Raw genomic sequence first — 23,977 nt, forward strand, 5'->3', positions numbered from 1 at the left:
ATGGTTTGAGCCAACGAGTGCTCAGCATATGTAGGAACTCCTTCAATACTGTTAGAAAAGCGTTCCAGGTGAAGCTGGTTGAGAGAATGCCAAGAGTGTACCAAGCTGTCATCTAGGCAATAACCCCAAGCAAACTTTTACATTTGTGGCAAAGTGGCTTAAGGACAACAAAGTCAATGTATTGGAGTGATCTAGAAGAAAAATAAACGCACACCTATTTAGGCGAGGTGCTGGCTAGCGGAGTAGAAAACTTGAAAATAAAAGAGAGCCGAAAAAATTTAATTTACCAACGTTTCGACAGCCAAGCTGTCTTCATCATTGATACCCTGATGAAGACAGCTTGGCTGTCGAAACGTTGGTACTAAATTTTTGCATCTGAGCTCCTAGAGTGTGCGGCTCTCTTTTATTTTCAAGTTTTCTACTCCGCTAGCCAGCACCTCGCCTAAATTGGTGTGCATTTCTTTTTCTTCTAGATCACTCCAATACATTGACTTTTAAATGTATGTGGCTACGGTGAATGTAAAATTCCGACTTCAACTGTACACACTGCCGTTCAGAAGATTGGGGTCACTTTGAAATATCTTTATTTTTTAAAGAAAAGCACATTTGTTATCCATTAAAATAACATCAAACTAATCAGAAATACAGTGTAGACATTGTTAATGTTGTAAATGACTATTGTATCGTAATAGGGTTTTCTAATTATCAATTAGCCTTTTCAAATGATAAACATGGATTAGCTAACACAACGTGCCATTGGAACACAGGAGTGATGGTTGCTGATAATGGGCCTCTGTACGCCTATGTAGATATTCCATAAAAAAATCTGCCGTTTCCAGCTACACTAGTCATTGACAACATTAACATCGTCAACACTCTATTTCTGATAAATCTGATGTTATTTTAATGGACAAAAAAAAAACTTTTCTTTAAAAAACAGGGACATTTCTAAGTGACCCCAAACTTTTGAATGGTAGCGTAAATATAAATACTGGTGGGTATAGACAGTATTGAGGGTATATTAATAGAAAAGGTGTGTACACTTATATAGGATGTGCCATGACTAGAATACAGTATATACATATAAATTTGTTAAACAGCATGTAAACATTATTAAAGTTACCTATGTTCAATGACTATGTACAGTACGTAGGGAAAGCATTTCAGGGCAGGGTTATGCGTGGAGGCCGGCTAGTGGTGATTGTTACAGTCTGATGGCCTGGATATAGAAGCTGTTTATCAGTCTCTCGGTACCAGCTCTCTGTCCCAGCTGGGTGAACAGGCCGTGGCTCGGATATTTGAGGTTCTTATTGATCTTCTTGGCCTTCCTGTGACTCTGGGGGCTGTAGATGTACAGGGGCAGGCAGTTTTTTATTTTTTAAGGATCCCGATTAGCTGCTGTCACTCTTCCTGGGGTCCAGCAGCATTAAGGCAGCTATACAAAATGATAAATATTACATGACATTAAATTTCATAACACTTTTCACAACACATTAAGTGTGTGCCCTCAGGCCACAGCCTACTACCACATACACTGTATCTACAATTCGAAATCCATGTGTACGTGTGTGTAGAGTGCGTGTCTTATTATGTGTATATGTAAGCGTTTGTCTGTGCCTGAGTGTGTGTGTCTTCCCAGTCCCCACTGTTCCATAAGGTGTTTTTTTAATCTGTATTTTAAATCTAATTTTGCTGCTTGCATCAGTTACTTGATGTGGAATAGAGTTCCATGTAGTCATGGCTCTATGTAGTCTGTTCTGGGCTTTGGGATTGTGAAGAGACCTCTGGTGGCATGTCTTGTGGGGTATGCATGGGTGTCCGAGTGCTAGTAGTTTAAACAGACAGCTCGGTGCATTCAGCATGTCAATACTTCTTACAAAAGCAAGTAGTGATGAAGTCAATCTCTCCTCTACTTTGAGCCATGAGAGATTGGCATGCGTGTTATGAATGTTAGCACTCCGTGTACATTTAAGGGCCAGCTGTGCTTCCCTTTTCTCAGCCAATTGTAATTGTAATCCCTCTTAGGAAAGTGTACACCCGATGGTGCGTTGGACTGACCACAGAACCCTCTGTAGAGCCCTGCTGTTGCGGACGGTGCAAATTCCATACCTGGCAGTGATACAGCCTGACAGGATGCTCTCAATGGTGCATCTGTAGAATTTTACAAGGAGCTTAGGGGTCAAGCCACATTTTTTCAGCCTCCTGAGGTTGAAGAGGCGCTGTTGCACTTTTTCAACACACTGTCTGTATGAAGGGACAGTTTCAGGTCGTGTCAGTCCTGTGCACGATGGGAAACTTGACGCTTTTGACTGTCTCCACTTTGGCTCCTTTGTTTTGTTGACATTAAGCGAGAGGTTATTCCTGGCACCACTCAGCCATGACTCTCACCTCCTCCCTGTAGGCTGTCTCGTCATTGAAGGTAATCAGGCCTACCAATGTTGTGTGGCCAGCAAACTTGAGTTGGAGACATGCGTGGCCACGCAGTCATGAGTGAAAAGGGAGTACAGGAGGGGGCTGAGCACGCACCCCTGTGAGGTTCCCGTTTCGAGGATCAGCGTGGCAGAGGTGTTGTTGCCTACCTTCACCACATTGGGTAGGCCCATCAGGTAGTCCAGGACCCAGTTGCACAGGGAGGGGTTCAGACCCAGGGCCCCAAGCTTAGTAAAGAGCTTGGTGTTGAAGGCTTAACTTCTGCTAAATGTCGGAAATGTATAGGGCAGCGCTATTGCGATTGATTCCTCTATGGATCTGTTTGAGCGGTATGTGAATTGTAGTGTGTTGGGGTTCGTTTCCTTGTTCCTTGTCAATCATTGGCTCATTGGTGAAATTAGCATTATGACAATAACTTTAATCAAATCATTCAAAAGATTTATTATTGCAATTGCAGACAGAAGTTGACACCAGGAACATAGCATGTTATTTTATCAAACCCGAAGTCCAGCCCTAGTGATGTCACTGCCTATGTCATTATCTTTTACTCATGAGACCAAAACCATGCCTACCAACACTAAAACTCTTGTTTATATAGCTATCTAAACTTAGCAGTAAATGTCCAAGTTGATTTATCGTGGAATATCTGACTAATCTCTTATCTCTTACACTCCCTGCAGAGTTCTGTCTTCACAGTCACACATTTCTCAGAGGGGTCGCTTTATAAGAGGCAAAGTGACCAGAGAACAACTGTGGAACAATACTGAACCTCTATAATGAATATATATTGTGTAGTCTAGGACCTTAGAAATGTAAGGAGGGCGGGGTCTTATAATGTAAGGAGGGTGGGGTTTTATAACCCCTCCCCTTCTGTTACTATAACATAAGCATAATCAATTATTATAATACATCCGACATTTGGTTCTCCACCCATGCATGTAGCCTACATGCTTTTAAATTGACTCCACGCATAGGCACATTTGATCTCCCACGCTCAACACAAGAGAGCAGAGGTAGTCCACTGAACTTGAAGCAGAATTAGCCTACTAGAGTTTGTGAATGGTGTGACAGGTGCTTTAAAAACCCATTACAGTCCTGTCTTAGCAAGGGGTTCAGGGGGGGTTCAACTAAGTTATACGGAATTGTTTAAGGTCATATCAAGGATAATTTAGCTATTTGATTTATAATTTTAAGACCCCTTAAAGTATATATTTTTTTATGAATATTTAAAAAATAATTTACTAATATTTTTTTTTTTTAATCTGAAGGAAGTTTGTTCTGAAGTTAATGTCCTATATCTGATAGATATATGAAAGATCTTCATTTTTTTTAACAGGTATTGAAACCCTTATTGTTGGCACTAAACAGTCTCCATATATACTGTACTTTCAACTGGTACATTCAGGGAACATTCAGACATTATTGTGGGGCGTCCTAGAGCAAAACAGAGAACATCATCGTGTCCGTGAGAGTCTCATAGTAGTTTGTAGATGCATCCAGTACAAAACCCCTGTCACTTTCTGACCTTAGTTCCTTTTTTATGTCTTTGTGTTAGTTTGGTCAGGGCGTGAGTTGGGGTGGGTAGTCTATGTTCTTTGTTCTATGTTGTATTTCTGTGTTTGGCCTGGTATGGTTCTCAATCAGAGGCAGCTGATTGAGAATCATACTTAGGTAGCCTGTTTTCCCCATTTTGGTTGTGGGTGATTGTTTTCTGTTTAGTGTATGTCACCTTACAGAACTGTTTCGTTTCTTTCATTTTGTTTTGTGAGTTCAGTCAATAAATTATGACGAACAGTTACCACGCTGCATATTGGTCCGATCCTTCTTACTCTTCCTCAGACGAAGAAGAGATTCGTTACAACCCCAGGTGCACTGAAAGGCTGATAAAAAAATCAATACACAACTATGGATGCATGACACACACACAAGCAGGTGGTGTTTCAGGGATCTGGGAAGTGGTTTAGACTTGTGAGCGCACATAACCTAACTGTAACTGGGTTTAGAGTTTTGTAAAAACCAACTCTTGGAGGATTGTTTTTTTTCTGTATTACAAATGGTGAATGGTGCGAGCTGTGACAGTGTATTTTATTCTGTTCTAAATTACCACTCAATGGGTAATGAGCATTCAGAACCCAGCAAGCGCTCAGCTCAGCTCCTTTGCAAAGCATGGGCGCAAAAAAAGCAATTTAACTAAAACCCTTGCTTCACTTTTTTCCAATGTAGCATTAAATATAAGACAGTTGCCTGATTCTGTCACAGCACAAACCATTTATAGTGGTATGAATAAAACATTTAGGTACCTTTTCTTAGAGGTTGGCATTTTGCTCTACAAATTAAAGGTCCCGAACAGTCATTCTAATTCCCTTGTAAAACAGACTTTTGACGGACTAAACTATCACCCATCATTTTTGTTTTGGATAGTAATGCTCAAAATTAGTTTTTTCATCACTAGCCACCTGGAAGTTTGAAAAGACAGGCTGAGTGGGCTGGGAGTGTACATTCATGAGCTCACCTTGACTGACTGCTCTTTAAAATGCCTATGTCAAGCAACTTAGATGCAGTGTTGCAGTACAATCATCTTGAACCAATTTGGTGATACACAAACCAACTCAAACGACATTGAAATTGCATCAATGATGTCCCCAAAAAATTAATAGTTCTCCCGTTTGGCATGTTTTTGATGATGTGGTTCAGATCAGCACTGACGGATGTGTTGATTTGACAACTAACTGCGAGCCATTATTAACTAGCTAACACCAGACACAGATAAAAGGGGAAACATATACTGTAGACATTATTGAAACATATACATATACTGTATCTTTGCCATAGATGAATAGTGTAAACTTTTAATTATATTTTCTGACACCATACAGTACCATTTTGGCACCAGTAGAGCAGCTATTTAGCTATTTAAACCACGCCGTTCTGCAAACACACCTTTTCCGATGTGGTACTTATTTAAATGAGGTAAGAGAATATCATGTTACCATTGGTGTATTAAAATGAGAGCGTTAGGGTGATCTCACCCTATCCCTTAATAATCTTGCCTCCTTAATCCAAGTGTTTGATACAGAGGGGCCCAGTTACTTCATGATGAAAGTTTATCAATGTAGAAGCACCAGTCATTTTTTCTAATTTGTTCTTCATACTTTGATCTGGTTTCATGCAAATATGTAACTTTTTAGGCCACCCAACCAAATTCAAATGTTTCTCAGATATATGTCATTCTCATTCTTATTCTCCAGTCTTCATTGAAAGCAAGTCTAAGAAGTGGTAGATCTGTTCTATGTGCACTATTTCTATGCTTCCGGTTATTTGAGTTTAGTTTTGCAACTTTTACATTCGGTTTTGTACACCACCTTCAAACAGCTGACAATACAATATATTTAATTTTATGGGAAATATATTTCACAGCGGTTTAGATGGTACAATGATTATCTTCACTATACTTGCTTGTTTTGTCACATAAACTGAAATAAGGCGGAGCGATTTCTGCATAGTGCATCTTTAAATACATGCCTCCTGAAAGTAACCTGAATAAAATCCCAACTGATGGTTAAATGAACCCATATCAGTTCAAAGGCGTGGCCTATTGGTGGCATAGCTTTCAAATAGTTATTTCTGGCTAACCATGAGAGTAAATGTCATTCATGTTCATCATTTTGAGTTTGTACACTGCAAATAAAATGTAAAGTCAATAGTTTTGCACATTGCTTTACATGACATGACGTCTTGCCTTTTGTGCTGTTATCTGTGCCAAATAATGTTTGTACCATGCTGTGTTGTCATGTGTTTCTCCCATGCTATGTTGTTGTCTTAGGTCTCTCTTTATGTAGTGTTGTGTTGTTTCTCTTGTCGTGATGTGTTTTGTCCTATATTTTCATTCAATTTATTTTAATTCCCAGTCCCTGTCCCCGCAGGAGGCCTTTTGGTAAGCCATCATTGTAAATAAGAATTTGTTCTTAACTGATTTGCTAGTTAAATAAATACAATAAAACATAGTTCTATATACATTTTACAACATTTGAATCTTATTTAAGTGGTAACTATTGCAAAATGCATAGGCACTTAGGGAGCTCATACTCTTATGTAAACTTTATTAATTGTCCAACATCAGTATCCAACGTGTGAACAATAGAACGGAACAGGTTAACTGGAATGATATTTACTCTCACGGGTGGCCAAAACTAACTAGCGGAAAGCCACACCCCTACTAAGCCATGCCTACAGTCTTCTGATCTGACCTGGTGGTTCATAGCTCAATAACCCAGCATCAACAACCCAATTTGAAGGGTTGTATGTGACCCAACTGGATGGGTGAAAATAACCCAACATGTGTTCTGCCTAATCCTTACACAAATTGGGTTGTTTTAATCCAGCATTTTTTGGGGTGTAGAGAGAGTAGGGACATATGGGCATGGAAATGCAATTGAAGACTTGTTTTAGAATGGGCATTGTCATACAGCAGAATAGCATACTACTAATAACTAGTGTAACAACATCAGGGCACCATGTGGCTTTCCCTGGGTGACATGAACACATCCAAACCTCCCCCTGGGCCTGTGGGCGTCTTCCTGTCTGCTTCTCAAATAGCACACTATTTGTTATATAGTTCACTATATAAGAAAATGGTGTCATTTGAGACGTAGCCACCCGTCTCACTGTACATATCAGCACAAGGCCAGTCCCCTACCTTTTATTTCTCTCTCTCTCACTTACACAGACCTGTAATTTCCCAAATGCATGGGTCCCCAGAGAAGTGTCACTGGGGATTATACTACACACCACAAGTGGATTAGGGACACAGTTTGACAAACTGGCTTCCACACTCGCTCATTCAAATTCTGAGGTAGTTCTGCAATGTGTGCATATATGGATCCCACTACCACGTGTGTGTGTCCGTGCATTGGGGTACAAGCTCCGAGACAGCTTGTACCCCAAGCCAGAACACTGCTAAACAGTCATAAGACTGCTAAATAGTTAATTAAATGGTAATCTGGACTATCTGCATTGACCCTATCTTGCACTGACTCTATGCACACCCCTTACGGAAAATCCACATGTGAAATTTCCATGTGGCTTCGGAACACTTCACATGTGACGAAAAATCACATAAAGATTCACAGGTGATGCCCTGCAAATAAAAATCTGTCGTATGGATGTCAAGAAGTTGCAGTCTTTTCAAATATTTGACATACATGATAACATTTTGTTGTATTTTATTTATACAGTAATTATTCATATTATTCATTATTATGTCCTCATCTTTGATTTGAACTCTCAACCTCTTGGTTCACAGCATTCTGATCTTCCTGCTATGCCACCATGGCTGTGTAAATAACTGATTTTACTTTGAAGTCCAAAGTGTAGGAATCCAAGTATGTTAAAAAAACTCCCAAAGAAACCATTATATTTATCATAGTGATTCAGGTGTAACATTAAAACAAAATAATATGCCCCACCAACATTAAACAACTATACAGTAAGCACTCAAATTGCTGAAATAGTAAATTAAATCAATGCTGAGAGAATAGTCAGATGAACTGATAACTAAAACAGCAGTGCAGGTGAAAAAACCCACACACATATCGACACACACAGACGCAAGCACACCACCATGCACATATGCATAAGCACACACACACACATTTCATTGTGTTACAGCCTGAATATCATTTTGTGTCACTGGCCTACACACAATACCTCATAATGTTAAAGTGGAATAGTGTTTTAAGAAATGTTTACAAATTAATAAAAAATGTTAAGCTGAAATGTCGAGTCAATAAATATTCAATCCCTTTGTTATGGCAAGCCTAAAAACTAAAAAAGTTTAGGAGTAAAAATGTGCTTAACACATCACATAATAAGTTGCATTGACTCTGAGTGCAATAGTCTTTATTAACATGATTTTTGAATGTCTACCCCATCTCTTTACCCCACACATAATTATCTGTGAAGTCCCTCAGTCGAGCAGTAAATTTCAAACACAGATTCAGCCACAAAGACCAGGGAGGTTTTTCAATGCTTTGCTAAGAAGGGCACCTATTACATGTTTTTTGTAATATCCCTTTGAGCATGGTAAAGTTATTAATTACACTTTGGATGGTGTATCAATAGACCCAGTCATTACAAGATACAGGCGTCCTTCCTAACTCAGTTGTCGGAGAGTAAGGAAACTGCTCATCATGAGGCCAATGGTGACTTTAAAACAGTACAGCGTTTAATGGCTGTGATTGGAGAAAACTGAGAATATATCAACAACATTGTAGATACTACACAATTCTAACTTAAATGACAGAGAGAAAAGAATAAAGAATAAAACATATTCCAAAACATGCATCCTGTTTACACTCAAGTAAATCTGCAAAACATGTGGCAAAGAAATGTAGTTTATGTCCTGAATACAAAGTGTTATGTTTGGAACATGTCCAAAACAACACCACTGACTACCACTCTTCATATTTTCTAGGGAATTTTCTTTTATAAAAAGAAAGGAATAGAGCAAAGCACAGTTAAAATCCTAGAGGAAAACGTGGTTCAGTATGCTTTCCAACAGACACTGGGAGACAAATTCATATTTCAGCAGGACAATAAAATAAACACAAGGCCAAATATACACAGGAGTTTCTTACCAAGATGGCACTGAATGTTCATGAGTGGCCTAGTTACAGTTTTGACTTAAATAGGCTTGACAATCTATGGCAAGACATGAAAATGGCTTGCTAGCAATGATCAACAACCAACTTGACAGAGCTTGAAGAATTTTAAAGAGAATAATGTGCAAATATTGTACAATCCAGGTGAGCAAAGCTCTTAGAGACTTACCCAGTAATACTCACAGCTGCAATCACTACCAAAAATTATTCTAATATGTATTGACTCAGGGGTGTGAATACGTATGTACATTTATTATTTCTGTATTTAATTTTCAAAATATTTGCAACAATTTCTAAAAGCATATTTTCACTTTGTCATTATGAGGTATTGTGTGTAGATGGGTGAGAGAAAAATATATACTATTTAATCTATTTTGAATTCAAGCTATAGCAACAAAATGTTGAATAAGCCAAGGGGCATGAATACTTTCTGAAGCCACTACACACACACACTTTCACATTCATCACATGCTTCTGCTAATCTGTACTTCCTTCTTGCTTTTATTATTTATTATCCATTCTGATGCCAAATCACTTTACATTGCCTTTATGTACATATCTACTTCAAATACCTCGTACCCCTCCACACTGATCTGGTACTTGTACTTCCTGTATATAGCTTAATTCTTGTGTATATATATATATATATTACCTCGTGTGTTACTATTTTAAATGTGTATTGTTTATGGCATCATCGGGAAGGGCTCGTAAGCAAGCATACCACAGTAAAGTCTACACTCGTTGTATTTGGCACATCTGACTAATACAATTTAATTTGTGTCTGTGTATGTGTGTGTGGCTAAGAGATACAGATGAGCGCCCACAGAGTAATTCTGAATTCTCCCCATGTGGTCGGGTTGGGTTGCATTATGTTTCTCCCATTTTTACTAAACCAGTGAATGAAATGCAGTGCAATTAGTGTTATACTGTATGCATACTATTACTTCACCTGCTCATATTGGAGTGTACTGTGTACACCGTGTATATCAAACATTAGGAACACCTTCCTAATATTGAGTTGCAACCCGCCCTTCCCTTTTGCCCTGAGAACAGCCTCAATTTGTCGGGGCATGAACTCTTCAAGGTGTTGAATGCGTTCCACAGGGCTGGATGTCGTTTGGGTGGTGGATCATTCTTGATACACACGGGAAACTGTTGAGTGTGAAAAATCCAGCAGCGTTGCAGTTCTTGACACAAACCGGAGCACGTAAGACCTACTACTATACCCAGTTCAAAGGCACTTAAATATTTTGTCTCGCCCATTCACCCTAAGAATGGTACACATACACAATCCATGTCTCAATTGTCTCAAGGCTTAAACTTCCTTCATAAACCTGTCTCCTCCCCTTCACCTGCACGGATTGAAGTGGATTTAACAAGTGACATCAATAAGGGATCATAGCTTTCACCTGGATTTATCTGGTCAATCTATGTCATGGAAAGAGCAGGTGTTCTTAATGTTTATATACTCAGTGTAAAATGTCCTAATAGTTGGTCGCACTGGTGATTTGATGTGTTACACTTCATTAAAATAAATATTGTACAGTATTTATTTTAATGATTTTCAAAAGTATTTATTTTAAGCAATTTAAAACACACAAAAAAAAGCATGAGCACAGTTCGACATTAAAAACAAACCTGCCAATTTCTTCAGGGGAAACCTCCCGTTCCTTCATTGCCTAGTGTCTGCAATTTTTGTCAAGCGCTGTGACGAGAACAATATAGTGTTTAAATGTGAAAGATTAATCCTCCTCTCTTGGCTTAATTAGGGGTCATTCAGTCTCCTAGCCACATTAAGACATGGCACAGCAATCCCGCATAATTAAATGTTGCCCAGTTTCTCTCCAGCCATCAAGACACTTCATCATCTCTCTCCATCCAAATGTGGTGTGTCAAATGAATTCCTCAAAGTACAGTATAATATACTGTACATATATCTAGTGTTCCAGATGTTTTATGAATTATTACTTCAAATTAATTACAATATGAATTAAATAGATATCATTCACAAAAAATATAATGAACTATGTTAAAAAGCAGCTTTTCTTTGTGCCCGATCTTGATCTTTTACGACAGACCAGAGTGGTTTGGGCTCATTCAATAAGACGCTCACAAACACTTGGATATTAACTGGGGGCACAGCGGCAGACTTCCGGCTGCACCAACTCAAATTGGATGAATGGATTGAATTCAGGATTTGTAAATTATTGATGGAACTACTATGGCACTTTACTATTACAGCAACAAATGCAGGCTGATTATTTCACAAGGGTGAGTTGTTTTTGTCCTATGTTCCTGTTATTTTTGTTGTTAGCTACCTATCTAGCTAGTTAGGTCGTCATGAAGTAGCTAGCTAGCTACTACCTCTACCTACATCAGTCAACAACAGCCAACTAGGTTTCCTCTTGACATAAAATGTTTAGCAACAAACCACAGGATTTAAATTAGAATGGCGAGATGGTTCTTGTGTGGAGGATCTGCTTTGACTTGCTTTCTTGTTGGCTCACCAACTAGCTCATGATAACTCATGTTAGCATGCTAATGTTAGCTAACTGCTTCTAAAGAGCCTCTTACAAACCACAAATCTTACAAACCACATCATTTCAAATAGAAGTGACTGGCAAGACAGTTGTTGCATAGGCTTTGTCCTTTTGATAAAAACAGCTGTGGATAGCTTGGCTTGCTAGCTAGTTTGCACTTGTGCAGTAAGCTCGTTTCTCCCCTAGTCTAGAAAAAGATTGTTCTCCCCAACGGAGAATGAGGAAAAAAGAAAAAAGCTGATGGACAAATCACATAATGATGTCATTATCCAAGAAAATTTGTTTGAGATGGGGTTTTTGAAGTGTTTTTTTTTCTAATGTGTATGCTTTGGCCACAAATACTGTATGACTTTAGGATGAGTCAACAACATTATTTGGGTTAACAGAATATGAGTTGACAGAATATTAACTTTTAAAAGTGAGATTTTCACTGCAGACAGAGTAAGGATGACCTGTTTTCGTTTGTTTTCATCATCATGCATGCGTCCGAAATGTCATCCTATTGCCTATATAATGCACTACCTTTGACCAGGGCCCTGTTCAAAAGTTGTCCACTATGAAGGGAATCGGGTGTCATTTGGGACGCACGCCATCACAACTCCCTCTACTGTAGAATATGAGGGATGGAGAGACGTGGCCAATATCAACTCAGCATGATAGCGACAGCAAGCCAATCAAAGTCTTCAAATGATGAGCAGCAGCTGTATTAAATGTTAATATAATCCATGAAAGTAATTATTCTCTCATGTAATTAGTGGCCACTGATACACTGCCATTATACAATGTTGCCGTTTCAATAAGGATGTTCTCTACGCTAATATCCTTGTACTACTCCAGGTAGTCAGCTGTAATAATACAGACATAACCACAGAAAAATGCTGAGGGAATGTTTTGGTGGCACCTTGGGAATGTTGTGGTTCACTCATGCATTTTATAACCTTAGCATCAGCATGTTTCATCAATAAATAACACCTATAAGGATTTGTTTTTTCCCTGCTCTGTCAAAACCACTACCCAGGCATCTGTGATAAAGCCATGCCTTCTGTAGCACACTGTTGTCATCACGGTGATTATAACAAACTTAGTGGTGATGGTGAGTAATAACATTAAGAAGGATATTAGAGGGGTTTAGTGTTTTCTTTCCATCCCTCTATGTTGTCTCTCTGGACTGCTTTCTTTTTTTGTTGTATTTCTCTATTCCACATCATGCTCCCTCCTATGTATTGAAATACAGACATATGCGCATGCAGTCAGAGGGAGAGGAGTGATCTGCCTCCCTCGTTCTTTCTGAGTGCCGGTCGAAGGGATTAGCTTCTGCCAGAGTGCCTAGAATAATGATCACTGCAGCGGAGAAACACATTTCCACATTCCAGGAGATAAGGGGGGCAGGCAATCTGCAAGCAGAGGACTTATTAACCAGTTTCCCGTGGCCCATTGTGTAACTAACAGAAAAGTAATCACAGCGACCGCATACCAGACTTGCTGGGTTGGTCTTGTCCTCCGAGCATGAGGATAGGACCACTAGTCATCTCTGGTACCCACCTCTCAGTCTTTGTGACACCCATATGTCTGTGACAGTCTGAGCCCATAGCTGGTATGACATGCAGCTCAGACCAGCCACAGGTCTCAGAGTGGTGTGGCAGAAAAAAGTAAGGGGCCTGTAGGTTTGATATGGGCCGTGACGGGACCAGAGTTTTTCTAATCAGGTCACGTTTTAAAATATCTGATGGAAAAACTCCTTGCCTTGGGAATGATGAAAACCTTGTCAAACTGCAGCAACCGTGCACTTGTTCATATGAATTATATTTTAAATAAGGACTAGGGGGGTTTCCTATACACAGAAACAGAGAATGTAACATGATTGGACAATAAAACTCACAGGGCTGACCTTGCTTTATGCTGGTTTGTATCATGTAGTCCTGCCCTATGCATCTGTAGGCCTAATAAAACATTAACTCACAGTCTATGCTAGCTATTTGTGTTTATTGATTAATTTCAGTTAATGATTTTTGATCAAAAAAGTCTGTTGTCTAGTCAGCCCAAGTTTGAATATAAACCAAATTTGATCCTAATCACATTTTCTTACAAACTAATGGGCTATAAATACACATTGTTACTCCTTTGTTACACTGGCCAGAGGGACAGGGTGCATAGTAGGCTAGACTATGCAGGTACTTTTGTTAGTAGCCTACAGTTGATCAGACCAAAAAATTGTCTCGTTTCCATGCAATGAAACATGTCGGATCGCTAATGCTTTGGTGTATTTACTGCTACGAAGCAAATTGGTAAAAATAACAGCCCTTTGCCCCTCTTTTTTTTAGCCAATATATTTGATTAAATTAAATAAAATGTGATTTAAAAGTGCTATGGCAAATGTTGCCACGTCACAAGTTTTCCAGCAGCCCTGGCTCAGACGTACTGCTACAAAAGGCCCACAGTCACAGTAGATATCATGTACATAAATAAGTGACTTTATTCCGTTATCCTTGATAGTTTTTTTATGGAGGCTATATGTATTTTATAAATTGTAAAATAAATTCAATTCAACCCACACTAACTATGTAATCAAAAGCCATTTCAACATGGACTCAGGGATAGACATTACGTAGTATATGAAAATCCAGGACATTCAAAATAGTATGATAAAGGCGGAAGGTTACATACACCTTAGCCAAATACATTTAACCTCAATTTTTCACAATTCCCTGACATTTAATCCTAGTAAACATTCCCTGTCTTAGGTCACATCAGATCACCACTTTATTTAAAAAATGTGAAATGTCAGAATAATAGTGAGAATGATTTATTTCAGCTTTTATTGCATTCATCACATTCCCAGTGGGTCAGAAGTTTACATATACTCAATTAGTATTTGGTAGCATTGCCTTTAAATTGTTTAACTTGGGTCAAACGTTTAAGGGTAGCCTTCCACAAGCTTCCCACAATAAGTTGGGTGCATTTTGGCCTATTCCTCCTGACAGAGCTGGTGTAACTGAGTCAGATTTGTAGGTCTCCTTGCTCGCACACACTTTTTTTCAGTTCTGCCCACAAATTGTCAATAGGATTGAGGTCAGGGCTTTGTGTTGGCCACTCCAATACCTTGACTGTGTTGTCCTTAACCTCTTGAAGCTAGGGGGCACTATTTTTATGTTTGGAAAAATAACGTTCCAAAAGTAAACAGCTGTCACGAATATTACCGAAGGTGACTCCCCTTCTTGTTTGGGTGGCGCTCAGCGGTCGTCGTCGCCGGTCTACTAGCTATCACCGATCCGTTGTTCTGTGTTCCTTTGGTTTTGTCTGATTGGTATCACCTGTTTCTTGTTTGGTTGTTAGGGTGGGGTTATATAAGTTTGTTCAGCCCGCTTCTGTTTCGTGCAGGCTTGTTCCTCTGTTCTGTGTTTGAGTGTATTTTGTTTGCATTTCCGGGTTTCGCTCTGGCTGTTATTATTTCTGATCATTTGTTTTCCCACTTTTGTTCATGTTATTTTTCCTGGACATTAAAGCGTGTTTTTCCCACATCTTTTGCTCTCTGCGCCTGACTCCACACCTCTTCACTCATTTGTCGTAACAACAGCCTATTTCTCAGGACCAGATGCTAGAATATGCATATAATTGACAGATTAGGATAGAAAAAACTCTAAAATTTCCAAAACTGTCAAAATATTGTCTGTGAGTATAACAGAACTGATATTGCAGGCGAAACCCTGAGAAAAATCAAACCAGGAATTGGCTTCTATTTTGAAAACTCCATGTTCCATAGCCTCCCATTGCTCCATTTAAAGGGATATCAGCCAGATTCCTTTTCCTATCGCTTCCTCAAGGTGTCAGTCTTCAGACATAGTTTCAGGCTTTTATTTTTAAAATGAGCCAGAACGATAACATCACGTCAAGTGGTCACATGAGTTTTGCTCGTGCAACAGAGTTTGGATAGGTATTGCTTTTCCCTCTCCTACTGTGAAAGACATTTGCAGTTGATATATTATCGATTGTATATTTTAAAAACAACCTGAGGATTGATTATAAAAAACGTTTGACATGTTTCTGTGGACATTACGGATATTATTTGGAATTTGTCTGCGTTGTCGTGACCACAATTTGCGACCAAGCTTTAACTTCCTGACTGATGTCTTTAGATGTTTCTTCAATATATCCACATAATTTTCCTACCTCATGATGCCATCTATTTTGTGAAGTGCACCAGTCCCTCCTGCAGCAAAGCACCCCCACAACATGATACTGCCACCCTCGTGCTTCACGGTTGGGATGGTGTTCTTCGGCTTGCAAGCCGCTTGATGGTCAGTATGGCCAAACAGTTATATTTTTGTTTCATCAGCCCAGAGGACATTTCTCCAAAAAGTACAATCTTTGTCCCCATGTGCAGTTGCAAACCGTAGTCTGTCTTTTTTTATGGCAGTTTTGGAGCAGTGACTTCTCCCTTGCTGAGCGGCCTTTCAGGTTATGTCGATATAAGACTTGTTTTACTGTGGATATAGATACTTTTGTACCTGTTTCCTCCAGCATCTTCACAAGGTCCTTTGCTGATGTTCTGGGATTGATTTGCACTTTTCGCACCAAAGTACGTTCATCTCTAGGAGACCCTGAGCGCAATGACGGCTGCGTGGTCCCATGGTGTTTATACTTGCGTACTATTGTTTGTACAGATGAACGTGGTACCTTCAGGCATTTGGAAATTGCTCCAAAGGTGAACCAGACATGTGGAGGTCTATAATATTTTGATTGATTTCTTTTGATTCTCCCATGATGTCAAGCGAAGAGGCACTGAGTTTGAAGGTAGGCCTTGAAATACATCCACAGGTACACCTCCAATTGACTCAAATGATGTCAAAATAGCCCATCAGAAGCTTCTAAAGCCATGACATCATTTTATGGAATTTTCCAAGCTGTTTAAAGGCACAGTCAACTTAGTGTATGTAAACTTCTGACACACTGGAATCTACAAAGTAGATGTCCTAACCAACTTGCCAAACTATATATTGTTGACAAGAAATTTGTGGAGTGGTTGAAAAACAAGTTTTAATGACTCCAACCTAAGTGTATGTAAACTTTCAACTTCAACTGTATGTTATGTTTGGTATGGTAAGTATTAATTTGTGGATGTCCATCACCCATTTTGTATGATATGTTATGCTTGATATGCTCACTTCAAGGCAAGCAACACTGAACCATGCATGAAAGCACCAGCTGTTCCGGACGACTGTATGATCGCGCACTCCGTAGCCGATGTAGGAAGACCTTTAAACAGGAGTAATATTCACAAGGCCGCAGGGCCAGATGGATTACCAGGATGTGTACTCAGAGCATGTCCAGCTGGCAAGTGTCTTCACTGACATTTTCAACCTCACTGTGGCCCAGTCTGTAAAACTTACATGTTTCAAACAAACCACCATAGTTCCTGTGCCTAAGAACAACAAGATAACCGGTCTAAAAGATTACCGCTCTGTATCACTCACATCTGTATCCATGTAATCCTTTGAAAAGCTGGTCATATCAACACCATCATACCAGAAACCCTGGATCCACTCCAATTTGCATACCTCCTCGACAGATCCACAGATGAAGCAATCTCTATTGCACTTCACACTGCCCTTTCCCACCTGGACAAAAGGAACACCTATGTGAGAATGCTGTTCATTGACTACAGATCAGCGTTCAATGCCCGCTCATCACTAAGGACCCTGGGACTGAACACCTCCCTCTGCAACTCGATTCTGGCCTTCATGACGAGCCGCCTCCAGGTGGTGAGGGTAGGCAACAACACATCCAGCATGCTGACCCTCAACGGGGGGGGGCTCAGGGGTGAGTGCTCCTCATGGGTGAGTGCTCAGTCCCCTCCTGTACTCCCTTTTCACCCGCGGCTGCATGTACAACTCTAACAAAATCATTAGGTTTGGCGACAACATGACTGTGGAAGCCTGATCACCGACGATGATGAGACTATTGGGAGGAGGTCAGAGACCTGGCAGTGTGGTGTTAGGACAACAACTTATCCCTCAATGTTGGAAAGACAAAGGAGATTATCGAATGCACCCCCATTCACATCGATGGGGCTATAGTGGAGCGGGTTGAGAGCTTCAAGTTTCTCAGTGTCCACATAACTAAGAACCTATCATGGTCCAAAGTGCACGACAACGCCTCCTCCTCAGGAGGCTGAAAAGATTTGGCATGGGCCCTCAGATCCTCAAAAAGTTATACAGATGCACCATTGAGAGAATCTTGACTGGCTGTATCACTGCTTGGTGTGGCAACTGCTCGGCATCTGACCACAAGGCACTACAGAGGGTAGTGTGTAAAGCACAGTACATCACTAGGGCCAAACTCCATTTCATCCAGGAACTCTATACCAGGTGGTGTCAAAGGAACAAACCAAAAATTGTCAAAGACTCCAGCCACCCAAGTCATAGACTGTTCTCTCTGCTACCAAATCAAATCAAATGTATTTATATAGCCCTTCGTACATCAGCCGATATCTCAAAGTGCTGTACAGAAACCCAGCCTAAAACCCCAAACAGCAAGCAATGCAGGTGTAGAAGCACGGCGGCTAGGAAAAAACCCCTAGAAAGGCCAAAACCTAGGAAGAAACCTAGAGAGGAACCAGGCTATGTGGGATGGCCAGTCCTCTTCTGGCTGTGCCGGGTGGAGATTATAACAGAACATGGCCAAGATGTTCAAATGTTCATAAATGACCAGCATGGTCGTATAATAATAAGGCAGAACAGTTGAAACTGGAGCAGCAGCACGGTCAGGTGGACTGGGGACAGCAAGGAGTCATCATGTCAGGTAGTCCTGGGGCATGGTCCTAGGGCTCAGGTCAGTTGAAACTGGAGCAGCAGCACGGCCAGGTGGACTGGGGACAGCAAGGAGTCATCATGTCAGGTAGTCGCTACCACATGGCTAGCGGTACCGGAGCACCAAGCCTGGGACCAAAAGGCACCTGAACAGCTTCCGTTGGGTAGTTGGCTCGGTTGCTAACGTTAGCTAGACTAGGACTTTAGGTTAAGGTTAGGGGAAGGGTTAGCTAATATGCTAAGTACTTGCAAAGTAGCTAAAAAGTAGTAAGTTGTTGCAAATTTCTAATTAGCTAAAATGCTAAAGTTGTCCCCAATGAGAACATTTGGATTGCTCGATGTTAGCATGATAAGGTCTACCCTTCCACCCCGACCAACCACCCTCCTTTCGTTTTTTTGCCATAAGTAACCTTATGTAACCATACCAAATTTAAGAAATTATACTAATTTGAGTGTCCTGGATTTTCATTTACTGTGTTACGTCTAGTTTATGAGACCAGCCTGGCCAATTACGGGCCACCTGTGGTACATCCCTTGGGAAAGAAACAGGAATTTCTCATGATCTTATGTGAGGTTAATGTGATACCGTGACAATTTAGTTATAATTTAATCCGATTATTCTCTCATTGATTTCATTCCTTGGACACTGTGCTATCTAACCTCCAAATGAGCTTCAATGCCATACAACACTCCTTCCTTGGCCTCCAACTGCCCTTAAATGCTAGTAAAATCAAATGCATGCTTTTCAACCGTTCGCTGCCTGCACCCGCACGCCCGACTAGCATCATCACCCTGGATGGTTCCGACCTAGAATATGTGGACATCTATAAGTACCTAGGTGTCTGGCTAGACTGTAAACTCTCCTTCCAGACTCATATCAAACATCTCCAATCTAAAATCAAATCTAGAGTTGGCTTTCTATTCCGCAACAAAGCCTCCTTCACTCACGCCGCCAAACTTACCCTAGTAAAACTGACTATCCTACCGATCCTCGACTTCAGCGATGTCATCTACAAAATAGCTTCCAATACTCTACTCAGCAAACTGGATGCAGTTTATCACAGTGCCATCCGTTTTGTTACTAAAGCAGCTTATACTACCCACCACTGCGACCTGTATGCTCTAGTCGGCTGGCCTTCGCCACATATTCGTCGCCAGACCCACTGGCTCCAGGTCATCTACAAGTCCATGCTAGGTAAAGCTCCGCCTTATCTCAGTTCACTGGTCACGATGGCAACACCAACCCGTAGCACGCGCTCCAGCAGGTGTATCTCACTGATCATCCCTAAAGCCAACACTTCATTTGGCCGCCTTTCGTTCCAGTTCTCTGCTGCCTGTGACTGGAACGAATTGCAAAAATCGCTGAAGTTGGAGACTTTTTTCTCCCTCACCAACTTCAAACATCTGCTATCTGAGCAGCTAACCGATCGCTGCAGCTGTACATAGTCTATCGGTAAATAGCCCACCCAATTTTACCTACCTCATCCCCATACTGTTTATATTTATTTACTTTTCTGCTCTTTTGCACACCAGTATCTCTACCTGTACATGACCATCTGATCATTTATCACTCCAGTGTTAATCTGCAAAATTGTAATTATTCGCCTACCTCCTCATGTCTTTTGCACACAATGTATATAGACTCTCTTTTTTTCTACTGTGTTATTGACTTGTTAATTGTTTTCTCCATGTGTAACTCTGTGTTGTCTGTTCACACTGCTATACTTTATCTTGGCTAGGTCGCAGTTGTAAATGAGAACTTGTTCTCAACTCGCCTACCTGGTTAAATAAAGGTGAAATAAAAAAAATAAAAAAATACTTATTTCAGCAATTTCAATGTTTTCTGTATAGTTGTCTAATGTTGGTGGGGCATATTATTCTGTTTTAATGTCACTCTTGAATCACTATGATAAATATAATGTTTTTTCTTGAGTGTATTTTCAACGAAGCTGAGATTTATTGTACATTGAAGTCCAGAGTGTAGGAATAAAAGTGAAAATCTATTATTGCCATAGACATGGTGGCGTAGCAGGAAGATCGGAATACCATCAACCAAGAGTTTGTGAGTTAAAATCCCAGGTGAGGGCATGTTGAATAATAATTACTGCGTAAATGAATATGTAATCAAGTGTGTCAAATATGTAAGTTGAAAACACTGTGACTGCGTGACATTCTTATGACAAAGTTTTGTTTGCAGGGCATCACCTGTGAAATTTCATGTGACATATCACATGTGAAGTGAATCAAAACCACATGGTTTCACATTTTGTGCACCTACGGAGCTGTGAGGGGAACGGCACCTCAGTACCTCCAGGCTCTGATCAGGCCCTACACCCAAACAAGGGCACTGCGTTCATCCACCTCTGGCCTGCTCGCCTCCCTACCACTGAGGAAGTACAGTTCCCGCGCAGCCCAGTCAAAACTGTTCGCTGCTCTGGCCCCCCAATGGTGGAACAAACTCCCTCACGACGCCAGGACAGCGGAGTCAATCACCACCTTCCGGAGACACCTGAAACCCCACCTCTTTCAGGAATACCTAGGATAGGATAAAGTAATCCTTCTCACCCCCTTAAAAGATTTAGATGCACTATTGTAAAGTGGCTGTTCCACTGGATGTCTTAAGGTGAACGCACCAATTTGTAAGTCGCTCTGGATAAGAGCGTCTGCTAAATGACTTAAATGTAAATGTAAATGTGGACATATCACATGTGAAGTGAATCAAAACCACATGGTTTCACATTTTGTGCACAACGTGGACATTTCACATGTGAAGTGAATCAAAACCACATGGTTTCACATTTTGTGCACAACGTGGACATTTCACATGTGAAATCATGTGTTTTTTTGGTAAGGATTGGTTTGATTTTGTACTATGCTTAATTCAAACAAAGAACAAGCTATTTTCACAATTGAATGTCACATCCCTTAACAGATAGCCGAAAGTGACAGACTAAGATGATCTAATGGGAGCTTGTTGATTAATCATGAGAAGAACTTGGACAGTGTAGACCTCTTTTCTCTACAAAATATACCCAAGTGAGATTTGTTGTGCATCCCAAATGTCACTCTATTCCCTACACAGTGCACCACTTTTGACCAGAGCCCTATTGGCCCTGGTCAAAATGATTGTGCTATGTATGGAGTAGGGTGCAATTTGGAACATAGCCTTGGCTTCTACATCATTAGACAGAACAAAAGCACCTGGAATACCAACAAGGCAAGTCACATTAATAATCAAAGCTGTACCTGCCACAATGCATTTCCAACACACAAGACTGCCGAGCAGAAAAACAGAGTATTTGTCAAAAAGGGCTCCCTTTTCCATAAGTGGTGCACTACTTTTGACCATGGCTCAGGGCTGTGGTCAAAGGTAATGCATTATGTAGGGCATAGGGTGCCATTTGGGACACAAGTCAGAGCCAAGGAGTCAAATATCCTTGTAATGAAAAAGTGGTTGTTTACAAGCATCTACATTCAAGCCATGAAGTACTGTGAAGTAAGATAAAACAATACCTTTCCCACATATTGAGCATCTGGTCCAATGTGTTCTTCTAAAACAAAGAATTGGTTCCAGATCCAGCCACGTTTAGGTCTGTGGTGCACTTCCGTCTCGCCATTGGCCAGTTTGGTCTGGTTCTTTGTGATGGGCACTCTGGATGTTGGGACATGATGGCTAACCCCATAGCACCTCTGGAGAAAGCAGAGGCAGACCAGTACGGGACAGAGACAGAAGATCGTGGATATCCTCATGGTGTTTCCTCAGTATGTTTGTAAATATATCCCAGTGTTTTTTGTGCTACGTTTGAAAGTCCTCCCACCACCGCCTTCGCCACCACCACCGGCCACGCCTGCAGCCTCACGTGGCTTGCAGTCTCAACAGAAGGACGAGGGTGGCACTAAATCCAAAATGGGGAAGGCCCTGTCCGGGTTACAGTAGATCCTCTAAGGCTCATGGCCTAGCCGTCTGTTGAGTAGAATCAAGGCAAGCTTAATTTACATTATGGAACAGCCAGGGAGGGTCTGGAGAAAAACACGGATGGATTATGGCTTTTGTTTAGTTTTACCAGAAACTGGAGATGATTATGGCGACCATTTTGTGTTTCCTGGAAGAGAAAAAGAGAGAGAGAGAAGGATGTATTACATTTTTTTTAGTTTTAACTTACTTAATCTCCTAAAAATGTGTAAGAGCTGGCCATAATAATACTTGACACAGAGGGCAAGCATTTTAAATAGATGTCTTTGAATACAGAAAAGATGCCACTATCAGATGCCACTATCATTACATTTAGTTCGGAGAACACGAAACACATTTGTGGTGAGTTTAGGACTCTTACCGTGACCTTATTGGTTATTTAAGTGTATAGATGACATGTATGTATATTTATTTTTCCCATGCCCATGTTCCGTGACAGGTGCATGATAATGGTCTATTCTAAATCAAAACTAATTTCACTCATTTTATTTAGTATATGTAAAGACAACATTACATTAAGAATAGTCTGATGAGTGACAATATTAGCCTATCACTTGTGAACGATGTATTATCACCTGTGAATGATGCTCAGTGTGTGCTGTAAGGCTGAAAGCCTTTTTTTGCCAAATTTTTCAAATCATAGTTGCACACCTCATATAGCCTAGCCAAAAGCCAAATACTGTAGCTTCTTGAAATTAAGGACATTAATCTGCTTTACAACCGCTAATTGGTTGAATTTTGGAACATTCACGCTTATAGCCTACTGCCATGTGCGCATTGCTGTGCTGATGTGAAGAAATAGCCTAATAGTTCGTTAACATTTTAAGGTAAATGTTCTGATCTGTTGCATCAGCCTCATTGCTTTTAACGTTTTTTTTTGATGCGACTGGTTGTATTAATTTGGGGTCTATCGCATCCCACAACTGTCCCAGCGTATGTTTGGAAAATGTATTTCTTGCACAGAAGGACAAGATAGGTCAACGTTTGTACTGTGGGGGAAAGTAGATTGACACAGGCCAGTGCTTTTGCTTTTCATTAGGCCTACTCATTTTGATGGCTGACAAAAAAAGTAGGCTAAATGTGGACAGTTCTAACATCTTCAATATGCACCTGGAAATTTGATGAGGGACGCAAGCAGTTGCATCCCCGACATGTTGGTCTTCACTTGTAGATTCATTCTTAGCTGTGAGAAGGACCAGATCATGTGACGGCATTGGCTAATAAGAATTGAGACATAGAGCGCCATGTAAGTGAGAGGTGCCTCGGAGAACAGCACCCGGGAATTATAATTATTATATTCAGCACAATGGCACACGTTTGTATGACAACTAACGTTGCATAAATAACTCTATATTAAGCATATAGGAGGACCTGTTTCTTTGTTATTTACTCAAAACTTAATATTTCCTTGGAAATCTTTCAGAGAAAATATACTTTCGATTTTATTCAGCTATGTTCAATTGTATTCTACATACTATAAAATAATACTAAAATAATTCCACAAAACTCTAAGCAAATGTTGTCTGCTAAATGAACTAGTGAAGCCCACAACCCTATCAGGGCCTAACA

At 40.4% G+C, this 23,977-nt stretch overlaps 1 protein-coding gene across 1 annotated transcript in view; it reads right to left on the reverse strand.

The window, feature by feature from the left end:
* LOC115105115 (cadherin-18-like) overlaps positions 1-23,977 on the reverse strand; it is a 228,250-nt gene that overhangs the window by 160,215 nt on the left and 44,058 nt on the right. The window contains exon 2 of the mRNA XM_029626750.2: positions 21,949-22,538. Coding sequence (XP_029482610.1) covers positions 21,949-22,185 — 237 coding nt within the window. The 5' untranslated portion in view covers positions 22,186-22,538. The remainder of the gene's footprint in view (positions 1-21,948; positions 22,539-23,977) is intronic.

Source organism: Oncorhynchus nerka, linkage group LG22 (genome assembly GCF_034236695.1).
Source record: "Oncorhynchus nerka isolate Pitt River linkage group LG22, Oner_Uvic_2.0, whole genome shotgun sequence".
In the NCBI taxonomy this organism is placed as follows: Eukaryota; Metazoa; Chordata; class Actinopteri; order Salmoniformes; family Salmonidae; genus Oncorhynchus; species Oncorhynchus nerka.